General features: G+C 45.4%; 1 protein-coding gene across 1 annotated transcript in view; it reads left to right on the top strand.

The window, feature by feature from the left end:
* Positions 1-19209, top strand: part of Frmpd2 (FERM and PDZ domain containing 2) — a 113931-nt gene that overhangs the window by 50901 nt on the left and 43821 nt on the right. Inside the window, exons 14-16 of the mRNA XM_057770006.1 lie at positions 2348-2533; positions 7427-7583; positions 15021-15225. Coding sequence (XP_057625989.1) covers positions 2348-2533; positions 7427-7583; positions 15021-15225 — 548 coding nt within the window. The remainder of the gene's footprint in view (positions 1-2347; positions 2534-7426; positions 7584-15020; positions 15226-19209) is intronic.

A 19209-nucleotide genomic window follows, 5' to 3' on the forward strand; every position in this document is an offset into this window, starting at 1 on the left:
GGCTTGATATTTTAGGCATTTACATCAAGAGGGACAGAAAACAGAAGCTGGCAGCGCATGGGTAGCCAGAGCATATTGGAAACAAAGGGGAGGCTGAATGACCTCGCAGCCACAGCTGGCGGAGCTGTGTGAATGTGAACGATGAACTTTAAAACAGACAACGAAGCCTGGGCAGAGCAGCCACTGATAACCCATATTTAATCCAGATAACCCATAGCTGCCTAGTGAAGAACAGTTCTGCTCTCTCACCCGAGCACGGTCCTGATGTTGCTTGGCTGTGTGGTCGAACAGGACTTGTCAACTGGCAAGGAATGAGAGGGAGCATGGAGACTCTTCAGGCACTGCGGTTATTGGGTCTATGCTTTGTGAAAGCGATTTCAAATTTAAAATACAGGAGAGAATGGAATTTCTGATTTCAACAGTGGTTTTCTTTGTGTTTTGTTATGTTATTTTTGAGTCTGTCTGGGGCCTGGGCAAGCAGGCCAGTGATCCTCCTCCTCTGCATTCCCAGTGCTTGTATTACAAGCACCCACCATGCCTGGCTTCTTACATAGGTGCTGGAGATGAAACTCAGGTCTAAGCTGTATTTGTGATTTCCTTAGGCTGGAAAAGCAGAAGAAACACATGCTCATTAAGATGTTGGATTTTGTGAAGGTTTCTTTTCAGTTGAAGAATTTGAAGAACTTGACCTGCATAGACAAAAACAACAACAAAAAGTTTAATTCATCCAAGTTCAACTGACCTTTCCGTGGTTCTGCTTTCTCCTTTGGAAAAAGACAGCTACACCTTTGTGTTATGATTGTTATGAAAGCTAAGCTAAATGCTAATGAAACAATACCTGCCTGTGCTTGGCAGCATGTGTTATCAGTACTCAAGTATTATAACCCTTTCAGAATAATTAAAAAACAAAAATGAAACATTAATGCTAAGCAGTTAAAAAAGGTTTAAGAGGCATTTTATTGTCCTGGTGATTTTTTTTTTTAAATTGAGACAGGGTTTCTCTGTAGTAATTTTTTTCTCTTTCTTTTTTTCTTTTTGGAGCCTGTCCTGGAACTAGCTTTTGTAGACCAGGCTGGTCTCAAACTCACAGAGATCCGCCTGCCTCTGCCTCCTGAGTGCTGGGATTAAAGGCATGTGCCTTCACCGCCTGGCTTCCCGGTGACTTTCTATTTCAGTGCTTTAAAGCAATGCTCATCCAGTTCCTTAACAGTGCACCACACTGCCTTGGACAGCCTCTCCTTGCCATACTTTAATCAGTCCTGCTCAGCCATGGGTATTTCAATACAAATGCTCCAGCATTTTTATTGCGTGACAGTGCTGACTGTGATGATAATGATGCTAACAATGATGACAGTGTCTCTTCTAAGCTAAAAGCATGAGGCTCAATATCCAGACATCTGATCACAATCGCACAGAGAGACGGAGCATTTGCAGGCTCAGTGATGACTCATCAACGGGAGAGAGGTCAGCAATGAACTTAACAAATGATTAGTAAAATTTCTAACTGGTCTCTCTCTATGACTATGCCGGAGGATGAGGAAGATTGCATAGACAGGTCATGGAAGTGTGCTGAGGGTAGAGATACCACACCAGATCTCACCAGAGAAGCCCTTCTGAGAGGCTCTTCCATGTTTGGAGCAGGAAACCCTTTCTGCAGCTCCATCTGCATCAACCTTCTGATGAGGACTTCTTGACCATGTGACGACTGTTCAGATTATCAAACATTTGTGTTGAGCTCATGACTAAAATTTTCTTGAGAATTCAATTGACCTGATATAGATACCAACTTTAATTGACCCTGGGCCTCTTACAGAAATCAATCCCCAAGCTTGGTAAACTGAGGCAAGAGATGGGGCTGTGGGGATCATACAGATGCATTGCTGAGCAGAAAGACAGGCTGGAGTGATAGGCATTTCCCATAAAAATTGTTCTTGGCTCAGCCTCAGCTTTTGAAATTAAAACATGAAAAGATGGGACCAGATGATTGACACAATTGGAAATATCCCAAGAGAGCCTGAATCATAAGAAACACTTGTTCCTCATCTTTTTTATCCTAGTGTATCCTTTATTTATAAGAATGTACCTCAAATGTTTTTTAGGCACCCTACAAATAGAAGTTTATTTAGGGAAAGAAAGAAAGAAAGAAAGGAAAGAAAAGAAAAGGAAGAAAGAAAGAAAGATTTCATCATATCAAAGGTATAGATGTTCCAAAGCAAGTAAAACTGTCTATCTGGATATTTCTTCATCTTGTTTGCCAACAATGAACCTTTTCCACAGAAGGGGTTGAGGGTCATGATTTTGAACCATTCAACTCGTGGGTCCTAAGATGGCCTTTTCCTCCCTCCAGGTTGTTCAGCAACTCCCAGAATATGGAGTCCTGGTTCACCGAGTTTTCCCAGAGAAGAAGAGACCAGATGGAGAAATGGCCTTGGGGGTCTGTGCCAAAGGTATCACAGTCTACGAGGTGAAAAACAGGCGCAGAATCGCCACATCACGGTTTCCATGGAGAGAAACTGGGATGATTTCAACTCATGTGAGTGAACTCAGCTGCTAGCCACCCATGTCTCCCTTTCCTTTGATCTGTGGCCCTCTTCAGTGTCAGTGGCTACGTGGATCCGTCTTGGCATATTCATATATAGCCTACCATCCTTTAGTCTGTATTTTGGTACATTGTATATTGACATATTTTGGAGGACCAAATAGACCGAATTCTTCAGGGGGTGGGGTCAGGGTAATCCCCAGGAAAATCCCTTTTTTTCATGTTCTATTGCAAGCTTTCTAACAAGACTCCATAAACAGCCCATAGCCTAAAATGCTACATTTTCCTCCACGCCTTCTCCATAACCTTCTGTCTGAGCCCATCTGTGGACAAAGCAGGGACAAGTGGGATCCAGAGGAATAGAACGGAGTAAAGGTTGAGTAGTGTCTGCCAGGCTTTGAAACTTCTGCCTAGGGATTGTGTCTCCTCTGCACATACAGACTCCTGGTGTGTCTTGGGTGGACTGCAGGTCCCCTGGCAGACAATGTCGAATGACCATTGAAAAATTAAAATGTGTAAACACCCACTGAACAGCCAACTTGCTGTATTTCAAATCATATTATAAGCCCAGTTCCTGTCCAGTTCCCCAACTTAGTTTCTATCAGCTTGGCACTGGGACCTGGTAGCTGACTATCCCTGCCTGTCCCAGAGTTGTCCAGGTCAGTATTTTATGTTTTACTGAAGATTTCTCTTAATACAAAGTTCTTTGCCTTTTGGCTCATACACTTTTCAGTTTTTTTCTATTTACTTTTCTCCTATTGTTTAAATTTTTCTACTAGTTAGATCATTATTTTTATTATCTGACATTAGCATTTCCTAGGTAAAACAGTTGCTTTTATTCAATTTTTGAATGTTTCTTTTATGGACTTTTATCTTGATTTTTGAAATTAACATTGTCAATATATGATATATAATAGAATCATCTTTACTAAATGCAGTAGCAAATTTGAAACATGAAAAAATTTTGAGTTTATAAAGTTCAACAGTCCCCATAAATTTATTTACACACACACACACACACAACTATATATTTAATTTTAGAGGTATTTGTTTTCTCATTTCCAGGCCAAAAAATACATAAAATCTGGGAAGCCATCAAGTTCACAAGCTCAGAACAATTGTCTATGTAGGATCCCCAGACCCTGATGCTCCACTTTGCCCTTGGCATGGTGGATGTCTTGCTGGGAAATCACCCCGTGCACTAATTCACCAGCTGCTTCTGACCAGTTAAGCATCTTCCACAGAAAACGACTCTTAGACTCTTCGTGCTTCTTCAGTAGTGAACGAGATCCGAGGAACCTGAAATTAGTTTAGGAAGCTAGCTTCGGGTTTTGTTTGCTAATAGCTGGAGCCAAGATACTTCAATCACACCTCATTCTTCTTTTCACCCTGAAGGGAAGCAGCCCTGGAATAAGGATGCTGTTTTCAAGGAGTGCAATCCCTGGCTGCCTTGGCTTCTATGTATACTTGATTATTCAATCAAAAGCCATTCTATCTAGAACAAGGAGCCTAATGGTGCTGTTAACGTTGGGGTTGTCAAGCATTAGTTCTAATATATGGAGATAAATGCTCGGAACGGAACAGACGATACAGGACTGTACATGGCCCCCTTTAAGCAAAAGATACAAAATGGCAAATAGAAATTACCTCATGGAAGGGAATGTTGTTTAGAATAAGAAAATGAAACCCAAAAGTTGAAGATTTTAGAAACGAGGGAGAGGACACTCTTTTCAAACAGTGCAGATGCCAGAGAACCACTCCGTTCATGAACTTCCTGGTAAAGCTTGTAACTCTCTCTTTTCAGATTTAGGGTGGCATATTCTTTTCTTATTTTTTCACATGACAGCATTTTATAATGTCGTTTTATCTAGAGAGAATAGAAATACAGTTTAACATATCTTTAAGTATGGCTGTGGTAGACTAGGTAGAGCAGGCAGTTTGCACAGAGAAACACTTGCTCCTTGTGGGTTGTTACATGTTTCTGTGCTGCAAATGCAGGGATTGTTTGTGTGTTGGGGAGGGGTGGTGTCCTGGAGATGATGCTAAAGCCGAATACTTGATAGACTGGTGTTCTTCCCCTGAACTGGATCCCAGTCCCAAGTACTAACAATCTAACAATAGCATCTTACTTGATTCCTAGTATGTGGCCTGATTGGGTGTTTTTGAGAGCTAAATTTTAGTTTTCAATTTATGTTGACTGTGAAAGTCTGCCTCAGTGCGGCCACTGGCTCTGTACATTTCTGCCCCCCTCCTAGGAGCTCAATATCATAGCACGCAGTTAGTTTCATTGTTCGCTGGTCCTTGCTCCGAGACCTACGTGTTTTTGACTAATGGGAGTGCACTCTGAGATGCCTGACAACAAAGTAGCCTTTGTAAAAGATAGCTGCAAGTGGTGGAAAGACAGATGACACCGGCTCTAAAGCCGCTTCCCCTCATTTCATTCTGATTTTCCTTAGAGGGGTCTGCTCCCAAAGTGCCCAGCACTGCCCAGTGGGAGGGTCAAATTAGGAAGGAGAGTGTGCTTTTCTTCTCTCACTACTTACAAAATATAATAATTATAAAATACCGTTAAAAGTATAAATAAATGCAGAAGTTTTATTCTGACCCAGAGTCGCATATGGCTGCTTAATTGTGCTGCTTAGAGCTAGTGGTGAGGTAGCGCAGTCTGGCAGGAGAGCTGGGTGGGATGAAATCACTTACATCATGGCCGGAGAGCAAATAAATCAAGAGAGACTAGGGGAGGGATCCTAGTATCATCTTCAAGTGCATGCCCTAATGACCTAACTTCCTTCCATGTGGCTTCACCTCCTAAAGACCCACCTCCCAATTGTGCCCCTCTGGAGACCAAGCTTTTACTTAGCAATGCACCTCTGATGGCTGTTTAAGATCCTGATCAGAGCAGAGGGGAGGTCAAAGGAGAAATGAGGGTCAACTACTGTGGAAACATGTTATTTTCTGACATTACCAGAGCATGTATGCACTTAGCCAGGGCTGCTTCCAGAAAGCGTGTGATCAGGCGAGGGTGCTGGAGCTTCAGGTTCATGAGCATCTGCCCGTGTCTAGAAGGATGTAATTGCAAAGATGTAGGGAAACAAACAGGTGAGCGAGCAAATGGACTGTGAATAAAGAAAGAGTAACAACAAAACTTACGGGTTTAAACTGCTCCAGCATGGGAAAGGGATGCTAGGAAATAAATATGGTGTTGGGAAAACACCTAGACTGTGTGCGCTACAATGACAGCGGGCTTAAGAGATTTCCAGGTTTGTGCTAAAAGACCTGAGGTTGGAGTTATATACCCTTATTGTGTCCTTATTCTAGGAGCAGCTTGCCCTGGGGCAAGTTAGCTGTGGTTATGAATTCCATGAAGTGAAGTTTTTCAGGGTGATGGCAAGCAGATATAAATCCCATCACCCCACTGTCAAGGGCATCATCAGACATATGCCCAGAAACAGAGTGGGCACTTCATTTTTTCTCATACCCCTTCAGATTAGTTCCATTTTTGCTGCTATGATAAAATACCACAGCCAACAGTAATTTATAGAAGAAAAAGGTCATTTGGGCTTAGAGGTTCCAGAGGGAAAATCTGAGGTCAAGGAAAGCATGCCTTGTCGTAGGAGCAGGAAGCGGGATGGTCACGTCTTCATCCACGTGCCAGAAGCAGCTGAGAGGGAACAGGAAATGGGAGTAAAGCTGTAAAATCCCAAAGTCCATCCCCAGTGCTGCACTTTCTCCAGCAAGGCTTCACTTCTAAAGGTTCTATAAGCCCCCCAAACAGCACTACCAATGGGGAGACCATGTGCACACATGCCCAAGACTCTGGGATGCGTGTTTGTATGCAGTGCGCGGGTGTGTGTCTCCCTTTTCAGGTTTGTTTGAGGATAGTTATTAGATTTTATTTTTATTTAATTTGATTTATTGATTGAGACAGGGTTTCTTTATGTAGCCCTGGCTAGACTAGACATCCACCTGCCTCTGCCTCTTGAGTTTTGGCAGTAGAGGAGTGTGGTACCACACCCATCCTGTGGTGCATTCCGAGACGTCTAGATCTGTTTCTAGATTCCAAGATTTCTAGTTTGTGTTTAGGGTAAAGAATAATGGCTTCTCATTCTGCAGACATGAAGACAAGATGTATAAATGCTCACGAAATTCTTAGCATATCTGTGGGGCCTTTTGTCTTGGCTAGGATAGAAAATTTAAAAAGCGAAAGTTTCTTACAGAAAATAAGCCCAGGCCTCCCCTAGGAGGAGGAGTCAGAGACAAAGGCCCACGTTGCCATTCCAGACAAGGGAGGAGGCTTCTAATGTGCATGCGCCACTTTGCACGCTGCTCGAAACACTTCAGTATTTTTGTTCTGTCTCTCCCTTGGGGAGCTTTCGCTATGCTAATGTAGTATAATGAAGCATAATGAAGATCCGGGTCAGTTCTCCATCAGTTTCTTTGCTGCCTTGGTGGTGGCTGGGACTGACTACAGCTCACTTTCTCTGCTGGCTTATTACAGTGCAGCTGCCTGCTCGGTTTCTGCCGGCTCCCAGTCTCGTCAGAGCAGGAGGCTTGGAGCTCATGCAGTAAAGACAATGGGGTGCTTGCTGGCCACTTCACAGGGCTTGTGAAGACGGTCTGTCCGCGGACTGAACTCATCTTCTTTCTGCCCAGCACACTCCTTGATGATAAACTTCTGGCTCACAAATGAAGGAGGAAAATAAATAGAAGGATTTTGTTTCCATTGTCTAAGAAATTGGACCTTTGTCGGGCATACCCTGCCCTGGACTTCCAGAACTATGTTGACAATGAACCGAGGAGCTAATCATTTATTGCTGTTTACATACATGTATTTCAAGGGATGGGTGAGGGCAGTCAAGGGTCTAACTCTGTGCTCGCTTCCTCCAGAGAAAAAAGCTCACCATCACCAGCAGTATCACTGGAAAGAAATATACCTTTGTCACTGATTCAGCCAAGACCTGTAAATATTTGCTGAGCCTCTGCTCCGCCCAGCACTCGTTTCATGCCCAGATGGACTCCGAGCAGCTGCCGTGTCTTTCAAGCGGTGAGTGTATACGGTATTAGTAACACACAAGCAGACAGCTTGCTCGTTCATCAAATAATTTGTATGAAAAGATATAGTTGACCCCCAAAGGGCTGAAAAGTCTAAAATCATCACCAACAATGGCAGGAACACAATAAAAACGAAGTTTAGGTTTATAGATTTTATTCTCAGAGCTGACAAAAGTGGAAAGAGCACTAGGAGGAGAAATTAATACAGTTCTCCTGGAACTCAGCTGGAGACTTTCTCTCCTCCCTTACCCTCCCCTTCTTCCCTTTCACTCTCCCTTCCTTCTCCCTCCGTCGATCCATCTAACTTTGTAAAAACTGGAAGGAGCTCTACATCCCTTTGACGTCACAGTTTTACTGTAGACCTTTATCCTGAGGTAAGGAATACAGAAGTTGATGGCAGTGGAACTGTCCGTGGTACAGGGCTGAGTGAGGAAGGGCGGGAGAGGAGACCCGAGCGCAGTATTGTGATGGACAGCTCCACCCTTCAGTGGGGGGTAGGACCCCAGCCAGGGGTACCATTTAACAGCAGTTAAATGGTAGCAGGAACAACTTAGAAATTAAACCTGTCATCTTGCTTAAGTTAGTTATTTATGTTTAAATTTGAATGGCTCATTTATGTATATTTGTCGCTGTCCCCCTCGGCCAGCAAGGATGACGCGACCACCAGAGCTCTTCTCACTGCAGTTTTATTCAGGACCTTTTGACAATTGTAAAATCTCTCTCTCTCTCTCTGGGCAAACCTCTCCCAGCCCTTAAGTAGGCCTGGGCTACCAATCCTGGATTGCCAGGTGGCACTGCTCATAGGTTCACGCATATGCAAGCAGCTGACAGTCATTGTGTGATAATAGCATAAGTCAGGCCTAGTTGATATTAGGAGTTGATTATCACAGAGAGCACTCGCTTTCGGGATCGCGGAGGGTGGGAGCCAGCACCATCAGGTGTGACTCCACACAGCTCTCTACATTGCCAATCAGGTGTGGCTTCACGCAGCTCGCTACATATATTCATATGTGGTTAATGTTCACATGTTACAAAACAAGAACTAATACAGAAATAAAGCCAAAATCTTTTTTAATTAAATTTTTTCATTTATTCTATGAATAGATCACAGTTTCTCCTTCCTCTTTTCCTCCTGCTCCCTCCTGCTCCCTCCTGCTCCCTTCCAGTTACTCCTACCTATCCACTACTCCTCCATCTTCATTCAGGGACAGGCATCCAACAGGAGTCAACAAAGCATTGCATATCAAGTTGAGGCAGGACCAAGCTCCTCCCCCTGTACCAAGGCTGGGCAAGGCAACCCAGAATGGGAATAGGTTCCCAAAATTCAGCTCAAGAACCAGGGACAGGTTCTGATCTAGTTTTAGGAGATCCCAAGCTCTCTCTGGTCTCTGAGGGCACCAGACATGTATGTGGTAGACAGACACACATGCAAGCAACCCCCCCCCCCATATACACACATAAAAATTTCATTTATGATCACAACATACACGTTGTTTTCTCAGACTGCACTGGTTAAGTCAGTTTATGAGGCTAGAAGCTGCATTGCTGTGAGGGACAGACCAGGGTGTGAAGTGAAGCCGTGTGCCGGTGGCTTGGTCGTGGAGTCAAGCTTTCAGTGCCCAGAGCCTATTTGCTTTATCCCCTGCTTCTGCCTTTTACCATTTGCCAAACATAGCCTTTACTGGGTGAGACTTTGCTTCGAGTGCTGACTTTATCATGGTTTCCTTTGGAGTCTAAATGGATTTCTTCTCCGATTTGTGAAAGGGAACAGTTAGCTATAACGATGCACTGAGCTCCTCTGAGATGCTAGGGATGTGGAACCTCGGGAACTGCCCTACCTCTATTGAACCAGAATCCACGTGTACAAAAAAAAAAAAAAAAAAAAAAAAAAAAAACAAGGAAAAAAAAAAACCCTACATGACTTCAACACAAATGCAAGGCAGTGAAGTCTTGGCTGTGGAAGTGGCCTGAAGAGCCCCTGAGAATCAGCTGAGTGCCACTTAGCAGCTGCATGGCTCTGGGTAGCTCACATCCCCTCTCTTGTGAGAACACGCTGAGCATCTCAGGTCTGTGCTGGGCTCCAGCAGGGCAACATCACATTTCCAGCTCCCTGCCCAGTGCTCAGTGTGCTGTGACCATGGTGACAGCAGCTTCTACCGATAGGTTTTGCTTCCGTTCCAGACAATACACACAGAGGTCTCAACACTGGGCTTTAGGGTCCAGTGCATGGCCTGCATGAACTGGAAAACAGGATCTGAGTTTTCAGAAATAGAAGCAAACAGAGACTGAGAGTAACTCACGGTCTGTAGCAGAGCAAACCAGTGAAAGAGTCTCTGAAACCATGGGCTGCCGGTTTCAGATTTCCAGGGCTCTAGGGATGATAAACACACTCGTTGTACCTGACTTTCCGGCTAGCACTGAGAAACTGTATGTGAAACACTACCAATACTGTTCTTATGGCCTGATTTCAGTGACTGTAAAATATTTATATAGACGCTTTGAATTCACTTGTGAAATTGGTCCTTCCAGGCCTATTTCGCTCCTAATATGCTGTTTTCTCAAACGTCAAATTCTGTTGTCTTAGTAGTTTCCAGGACTCTTAACATTTTATTTGTACTAAAAGGACTCACATAACCAATCCCCTCTTGCCTTTTAAGAATCTCTGTGAGAAACTCTCTGCAGATACCATTCTCCACCCACCACCCCCATGTGTGTATATATGTGTGTGTGTGCTGTGCCTGTATGTGTGTGTACATACATGTGGAAGCCAGAGGACAAAACACTCCCAGGTGTCTTTCCTCAGGAACTGTCTACCTTGTTCACTGAGACAGGATCTCCCACTGACTACCTGGGGCTGATGATTGGGTAAAGTTGCCAAGCCAGGGAGCTCCAGGGATCTGTGTGTCTTTCTCCGGCCCCAGCCCCTGCACAAGGATGGCAAACACGTACCTCTGTGCCTGTCTTTTCTCTGTTAGTTCTGAGGCTCAGACTCAGGTCCTGGAGTTTGCAGGACTGGGCAGTCTCTCCAGACCCCAGACATCACTTTCAATGCTGCACTCTCCCTACCTCTCCCAGTCCCCAGACTCGTTTCTGACATGTCTCCCCATCCCTTTTCCTTGACATGATCTTTATCCTGTGCAAATGGAGTCATCTATCACTCATCCAGGAAACCGGAACCTAGACCAACACCTTCCTTTCCTACCCCACCGGGGTACCACCACGTGTTCTTGGAAAGGCATCTGCCTGAGATTTGCACCCTGTTGACTGCCTTCCAGCCTTTGGAGCGGCTTTTCAGATGGACCAGTCCAGTCGTGTTCTCCCAGCTAAAGCTTGTTCACAGTTCCACACTGACAGCAGAGACAAACCCCCAATTCTGAGTGAACTCTTCTCAGTCTGGCCCCAGCCTTGACTTCTTTCTTGTCCTGATACTTCTCTTTTCTTTCCAACTCTCCTGCATGCCAGGAAAATGGCTGCGGAAAACCACATCTCAGTCTTCTGTGTCTTGGTGCTCTGTGGCTATGATGATTAATATTAACCATCATCTTGACAGGATCTAGAAATACCTAGGTGACAAGCCTCCAGGCATAGCCATGACGGAATACTGAGATCAGGTTCAGCAAGTGCAAATATTCTCTTTAACTACAGATAGCACCATTTCCATGGGCCAGAGTCCTGGATACAACAGGAGAAAGAAAGCATCCACAATCCTTGCTCTCCGCTTTTTGCTTGTGGAAGCAATGGGATGGGAAGCCTCATGCTTCGGCCGCCATGCCTTCCCCACCATTACAGACTTCCCCTTGGACTATGAGATGAAATAAAGCTTTCTCCATTAAGGTGTTTTGGTCAGGTATTTGGTCACAGAAAAGAGGAAAGGAACGACAATACAGCGGCCTCCACTGTGGTGCTTTTCCTAACCCCCCTGGGGTCAGGCTACCAAGATAAGTGCACCTCTCCTAGAGTAAGTTAGAGGTAACCTCTATCTTGAAGCCTCTCTGGATTGGCTCTTCCCAGATGATTCCTGAAGGCGGGCGGAGTGAATCACTGCCTCCATTTGCAGACCTCTGTCCTTTCACCTGTGACCTTGCTATATTCAGTTGTGCTTACATCTGGGATAGATGAGGAATTTCTTGAAGTATCACACAGCCTTCCCAGCTCCAGTATGGAACAGAGTGTGACAAATAAGAAGTGATATACACATGCTTTTTACTGTATGTATTTATTAATTAACTGATTAATTTAGAGACGGTCTGGCTGTGTAGTCCAAAGAGGCCTTAAATTCATGATCTTCCAGCCTTAGCCTTTCAGGTGCTGGATTATAGGCTACAGGGTCTGTCTTTAATACCTGTTTCTTGGATGGATGGGTGGACAGAAGGGTGGATGGACAGATGAATGGATGGATGGATGGACGGACAGATGGACTGACGGATGGATGGGTGGAAATATGGATGAATGGAGAAATGGATGGATGGATGGGTGGATGGATGGACAGATGGATAGAGGGATGACTTGTATGGAAAAAATGAATCATTTCCTTTTGACATATATTTTTCAATATCGCAAATGCGACTGTAAAATATTACTAGAAAAATATTTTTTTCTGGCTTCCATGTCACTCCTTAAGCTCAGAAGTATAACTTTGGGTAACAGGCAGGGAATTTTTAAGGCCTCTCTGTGTCTCTGACTGTTATTCTAGAATGCTGGATCTCCTTGCCATTCTGATGTTATTTATTTTTTATTTTTCATTCTCGAAGAATAGATGCCCTTGTATTTTGTGTATTCGTTTGACAGGTAAAAATGATCTTTCACTGTGGCTTTGTTTTGCTTCTTTGACGGGTGAAAAGTTGAACATCTTCCAAATGTCTCTTAGTCATTCTCCTGTGAATTGTCTCAACATGCACTTTATTTCATAGTTATATTTGGATCCCTAGAGAGAAATAAAACCACCAGCTCCTACAAGCGCACAGTTCCAGGCAAGATCTGTCATCACTACCCAGTGGGCTGAAATCTTTTCTCAGTCCTTCTTGTGGGCACGTCCTGGGTTGTGGGACGTGCTTGGCCCTTCTCTGAACTCATGCTTGCAGGACTGCTCTTGTGTCCTCCAGGGTCTCACTCAGTGATTTTTTCCTTTTGGCCTTATCTCAGGATGCCTCTTGGGTATTTGGGATGCTATAACTAACTTGGACTTGACATTTAGCATCCAGACAGAGTTAGACATTTCTCAGCTACTTTACTGGTATCACAATTAGGACAGACATTGCCCTCTTAGCATGCCAGTGTCTTTCGGACATTCGTGGCAACCCTTCCTTCTAATCCTGGGAGACCAGCATGCTTGGCTCTCCCGCCTATCTGTTGGTATATTTGTACAGCACCATGGAGTGTAGGCCTGCTGACCCTGCTGCTCCTGCTCCTGCTGACTCTGTCTCCTTGCTTTCTGGTCTCTGTCCTGTGCATGGAACATGCCTGGTGACACTGGTGTCCTGTTCTTTTTGAATCTGTCAGGCTGAGTATTAGCCTCTGTGGTCTCCATCCCTCACCTTGATGTGTGGCCTCTGTCCTAAGGCCCACTCAACTCCCAACATTCCCTGGGCATATAGCTCCTGAAGAATCAGGCATGTGGGGCCTTCACTTCTCTGCTCCCTTCTGTGAGTCCCTTTCCCTAGGGAACAGCTGCTTCCTGGAATGCCAGTCTCTGTGCAGTCCTCTTCAAACCACTGAGCCTCTCTGGGATAGCCTCCCCATCCCTGCCTAGAAAATCTCTGTCAGGTGTTAAGTACAAGGTCACTGTCCCTTCAGGACTTGGTAGGCTGGGAGTTCTTAGGTGAATCTTTGGTACTGCTGTCTGTGGCTCAGTGTCTGTACCGCGTGCACTACCCAGTGTGGACTGTGGAGCTGGTAGACTAACTGTGAAACCTGCTCTCTTACTTTAACCAACCTTTGAACCAGAAAAAGCTGTCTGTCCTCAAATTTTCTTATCTGTAAAATGGGTACACTATCCATCCCAGAGAGTTCTGGTGGGGACCGTGTGAGACAGTAGAAGTGACGATGCTTGCCACTGACTGTCACACAGGACACATTTAGTCAGAAGTCGCTACTGGTATTACCTTCTTCCTGACAGGCCCATGGTCTGGAGTAAGACTATAAAATCTGTGCAGAAGCTACAGGACATATTCAGATGACTTACATCCCCCCATCCTTTCTCACTCACTCTAAGTAAGGAGCGATTCCACAGTCCCCATACTCACAAATTCTCAACAAGGAATTTGTTTTTTTAGTGGCTAACTTGTTCAAGGGTAACTGCCCTGGCAACACACCAGAACGAGAAAGAACCAGAGAAAAAGAACCAGACAGAGAAATTCTGCTTATGTAGTTAAATGTTCCTCACCCTGTTCTTGCAGGGGTGTTTTATTGAGCATTCATATACATGGCAACACAGATATAAACACTTCTACCTCTGATAACCATGTCACATGTGCACACATCACATGTATACAAAGATAACTGAAAACCGTGCATATGATACACATTTCTCTGTACACCTCTACCCACATGCACACGAAGATACCACGTACTTACATATACATAAACACTATACATATACAGTGAAAGAAGGAGGAAACATGGATAATGAGTATGTGGATGCTGTTATATACTTTCCTTCCTGGTTTCAGTAGTGAGCGAGTGACCAAAAAATAGTCACCATTTTCCTTTCTCCAAATATAAGTGCAAGCTAGGTGTGGTATCTCATTCCTGTAATCCCAACACTTGGGAAGTGGAGGTAGAGGGTTCAGGAGTTCAAGTTTGTCATGACAATAAAAAGAGTTCCTGGCTAGCCTGGACTACAGGAGACCCTATCTCAACAATGGAACAACAAAATGAGCATGTAAAACCCCATAGCAGCGCAATAGATGCACTATTACAATAGATGTTTTGAGCAAGGCCTTGCTGACCTAAGAGATCTTTTAATAAAATCTCAATTTTCTATGAATAATGCAGACAGTAAAATGGGGCATTTGTCCTGATCAGAGTCTCGTCACTGGAAACATCTACTAAGCCTATATAAGAAGGGGGAAAGGAATGCGTCTGAGTGGAGGGTTCGCACTTTTAATGTGTGTTAATATATCTGGCAGGGGACTCTTCCATGGACTAATACAGCTGTGTAGCGATTAAAGATTATATTCCACAGGGCAGAGCCTGACTTGGGATCCCAGAGTCCTGTAACAAAGCACCTGGGATCCCAAGTCAGGCTTGCATTTCCAGGACTAGGCACAAGAATTCCCCAAGCTCATGGGAGGCAGAATGACAAGTCTCTTGGTGCAGAGAAAGAACTGGGAAGGAGAGCCAGGGTCAGGAGGGTATGGTTGTATCGAGACCAATGACTGAAACCAGTGTAATCCTGTGGGTATGCCTATCTTTTTCTCCCCCAATTCAGATCAGGATAAGTTTGTACACATAGCCAACTTGAATTCCGCACACCAGACACAGGCCAACCCTCTCACTTGGATTCAGAAACTGTCGCGTTCAGAAAACGAGCTGTGTGTACCCAGGTTGCAGGATGCCATGGGAGGCCGGCTGAGCACGTCTGTGGAGAACATGCAAGGCAGCAAGGAGATCGGGACAGAGGGGATCAAAAGCAGGTGGGTTTTGGTTTTCTTTAGCACTGAGACTGCCAGGCGCATGGTGCAGTAGAATCGTCTGTACCTGAAGCATATTTAATGTCCATGGACTTGAATGCCGAGAGAACGTGTATGTTCACTGGGTTGTTGTTAACTTGATCCAGAGATGGACTGTAGACCACTACAGTGATTAGGCCGATTGCCGTCAGGCCAGGTCTCACGCACATATCCTTCTCTTCATATCTTCTGGTAGAGAAAGAGCTGAGTGGTCATGGGAAGACGGAGAAGGGAAAATTAGCAAATGCCAACAATCACCTTTGGACTATCATCATAAACCAGGCACCACTCTGGGAGCTGGTTTCCCAACCGTGCAGTTGTTGGTTCTTTCCCATTATCTCTATTTTCCAGAAGGGAAACTGCAGGGTTAGGACTTACAGACAGCAGTCCGTCCTGGAGACTGTCCTGGGAATCCGGACATGCCGCTTCTTTCCAGGATGAAGGCTTGCCATTGACATTCAAATGTGAAAGCAGGGAGCTCATCAATGCCGTGTTCACTGTAAAACAATGATCCATGCGTTTAAAAATAGCCTAGAACTTGGATTACACTTACAAGGCAAGTTACAGAAATAGCACCGATTCCCAGGCTGTGTACTGAGGAGGGGGTGGGGTGGCAGGATCCGCTTTGGGGTGGGGGAAAATGAGTTATGCATCTGCTTCAGCAGGAGAGAATGGATGATTCATTTGAACTGAAATACATGCATATACACAGATAGCTCAAAGTGATGCTTAGAAAATTATTGCCCCGATTCTGCTGATGCAAATGTGCCTCGCTATGCAGTACAAAATCAATCAATAACGAGGAAGCAAAACTCATTCTGAGTTTCCATGGCAAACCACCCCAAGCACAGTGGCGTAGCCCAGCAGCCATCTTGTTATTCTGCTTCACAACTTTATGAGTTAGAAAAGGAGGTAGAATTCCACCTTGTGTGGTTTTGAGGGCATTGCGACAGTCCTCAGCAGGTGCCCCCTGGATGGAGGTGGCTGAGGTATGCTTCCTACTGGTGCCCTCTCGCCCCTATCTGTGCAGCCTCAGGAGGCCCTTTCCATATAGGGGCTCCATCAAGAGTTTCCAGTGTTCCTCTGGGCTCTGAGAATTGGGAAGAGCTTCCAATGGTCAAAACATGCATCCCAGAGAGAGCATTTCCTCACTTCTGCCGTCCCTCCCAGGTTCATACAAATTCAAGGGCACTAGAAATGGGCCTCATCTCAATGTGCGAGTGTCAGTGGGTTTGTGGTGTCTTTTACCTGTCACCCATTGGTTCATGGTATTTTATAACACTGCTTTGTTTAGGAGCAGAAGCAGGACTGGGAAGTGTCAGCAGCCAGGGGTGCTTGCTGCCATGCCTAACATCCCAGGTTCTGTTCCTGGTACCCACACAGTGAAAGGAGGAAACCAACTCCTGAAGGCTGTCCTCTGACCTTAGCATGCGTGTGTCCCCACAAATGAACGTGTGTATGCACGTGCGCGTGCATGCATATGTAATTTAAAATGTAAAGAAAAAGAGAAACTGCAGAAGTAACTACAGCCTTTTCAAGGCCATTGTGCTAGCTCCCTGTTACTGTAGCAAAATACTTCGGGAATGGACTCAAAAAGAGCGAAGGTTCATTCTGGCTCATAGTTTCAGTCCATCATCAACTGACCAGGATGATTTTAGACCAGTTGTGGAGCAGCGCATCACAGCAGGAGTACGTGGTAAAAGAAGCCCATTTGTTTCTGGTGGAGGCAAAGAAAAGATAGCAAGAGCAAGGAACTGGGGGTCGTCTGTCTTGTTCTTCTAAAGACCTCTGTTAATGCTTGAATAGGAAGTATCTTTAAAAAAAAATCATGCCAGGTGGTGGTGGCACATGTCTTTAATCCCAGCACTCAGGAGGCAGAGGCAGGAGGATTTCTTTGAGTTCAAGACTGGTCTGGTCTACAAGAGCTAGTTCCAGGACAGACTCCAAAGCTCCAGAGAAACCCTGTCTCAAAAAAAAAAATCATATACTGAAAGCTTACCTCCTGCCTGGTGACACTATTTTGGGAAATGCTGAAAACTCTAAGGTATGGGATTTAGTTAAAAGAAGTAGGTCACTGGGGACAGGAATTAGGAGTATAGTTGTCCATGTCTTTTCTGTCTCTCTCCATTTCCTGTCTTCATAAGGTGAGCAGCCTCCGCCACCTTTGCCCCATGGTGCTCTCCTTTGCCCCATGGTGTTCAGCGCTGCCTAGGGCTGTGGCTTGAAACCTTTACTATAAGTCCTTATAAACTGCCCCTCCCTTATGTTGCCTCTATCAGACATCACAGTAACACAGTCTGCCTAAGACAACCTCTTTCCAAGCCGTACCTCTGAAGGATGTACTTCCCAACAGACCCACATCAGGAGCCCAAAGCTTTGACTGCACCCGGGCGCTGGATGACACTGACTGAAATCCTAGCAACTGCTTAGGAAACGTCTCAACAGCATGGCAGCCATGAGAACGGAAGGGCTTAACAGTGTGGGAACTTTGCAGCATTGCCTGTGAGCCTGCCTTCTGTCAGGAAAGTGGGTTAGAGCCCTCCACCAAGCCTACTCCTTCTTTATATCCTGTTTACCTCTGCACTGCTTTTTAATTGACCATTTCCGCAGTCCCTAACAACTCATGTCAGGGGAGGTTACTGGTGACCTTTAGGCAAAGTGGGGAATTTCAGAACTTGCCTGAGTCTGTGACCATCTGAAATACAACAGGAACCCATGGCTTGGGGCAGGTGGGGTTCATGGCAATGAGGCTGGAAGGGGGAGCATTAGTGCAGGGTGTACGTCATAGAAGAGCTACTGGGGATGACTAGGGTTCAGTTCCACCTGGTGTCTGAGAACTTGCCCTGAACTCTAGGGGAGGAGGTCAGGATAGGTTCAAGGCCTAAGTCAGGCATAGGTACATTGGGGGAACGGGGGTGTGTGTGACATCAGGCCTTAGTGGGCAGGTAGGATTCGTATTCAGTTAGACAGAGGGGAGGAAAGCCATGGGCAAGCCTGCCAGTCTAACTCAAGTAGTGTCTTCAGCATCTACTGCATGCCTGTCCTAGGTGTCCTGGATACGTGCTAAGAATCTGGTAGTCACAGTGCAGACAGGGTCAATGCCTCCTGGTGCTCACAGGTAGGCAGAAATGAACAGTCAGGATGATGTGGGGAAGAGCAGCTCATGTTGATGGCCTGATGTGTAAGGCATGTAGGCTAGAGTGGGCAGCCTATGGCACTGACCCTGAGGGGACCCTCTCTTTGCGCCACTCACAGAGGCCATTTCCACAGAGCTTCTGCACGTAGGAATGTTGGCCACCTTTCTTTATTACGTATCTGAAGCCTTTTCTAACTGCCTAGCAAGAGGCTGAAGCCCCTCCCTGTGCGTGCCCACTCCGGCGAGCACATGCTTCAACCTTCTGCTCTAAACACAGAGACTCCCCAGAATAGCAGTGCGCCAGTTGTATCCTCAGCTCTGAAGGCGGAATGTGGAAATTTTCAGTAAATGGATTTTGAGATGCTGGTATTTTGAAAGGGATGGGGGGAAAGGAAGGAGAGAGAGGGGGGGAGAGAAAAAGAAACACTCTTTAATTGTAGTAAAATACACAAAGCATAAAATGTATCATCATTATCATTTTATGCCTTCTATTTTATTGTTTCTGTGCCAGTGGCATTGGCACATCCTCATTGCTGTTGGGCATCCTTCACAGGGTCTTCATCGCCCCACGTGGAACCCGCTTTCCCTCAGCACTCCCTCCCACCCAGCCTAACCCTGACACAGCCCTTGGTACCCACACTCTACCTTCTGGCTGTGAGCGTGACTCCTCGAAGTTCCTCACATAGTAACTGACTCACACGCCATTTGTCCCCGTGTGTCCAATAGTAAATGGGTTTTTAACAACTGAGAGCCAGTTCCTTGGGTGACCCAGATCACACGAGTCACAGAAACCCAGACCAGATAAGTCCTTG

This window comes from Chionomys nivalis, chromosome 5 (assembly GCF_950005125.1).
Source record: "Chionomys nivalis chromosome 5, mChiNiv1.1, whole genome shotgun sequence".
Classification (NCBI taxonomy): domain Eukaryota; kingdom Metazoa; phylum Chordata; class Mammalia; order Rodentia; family Cricetidae; genus Chionomys; species Chionomys nivalis.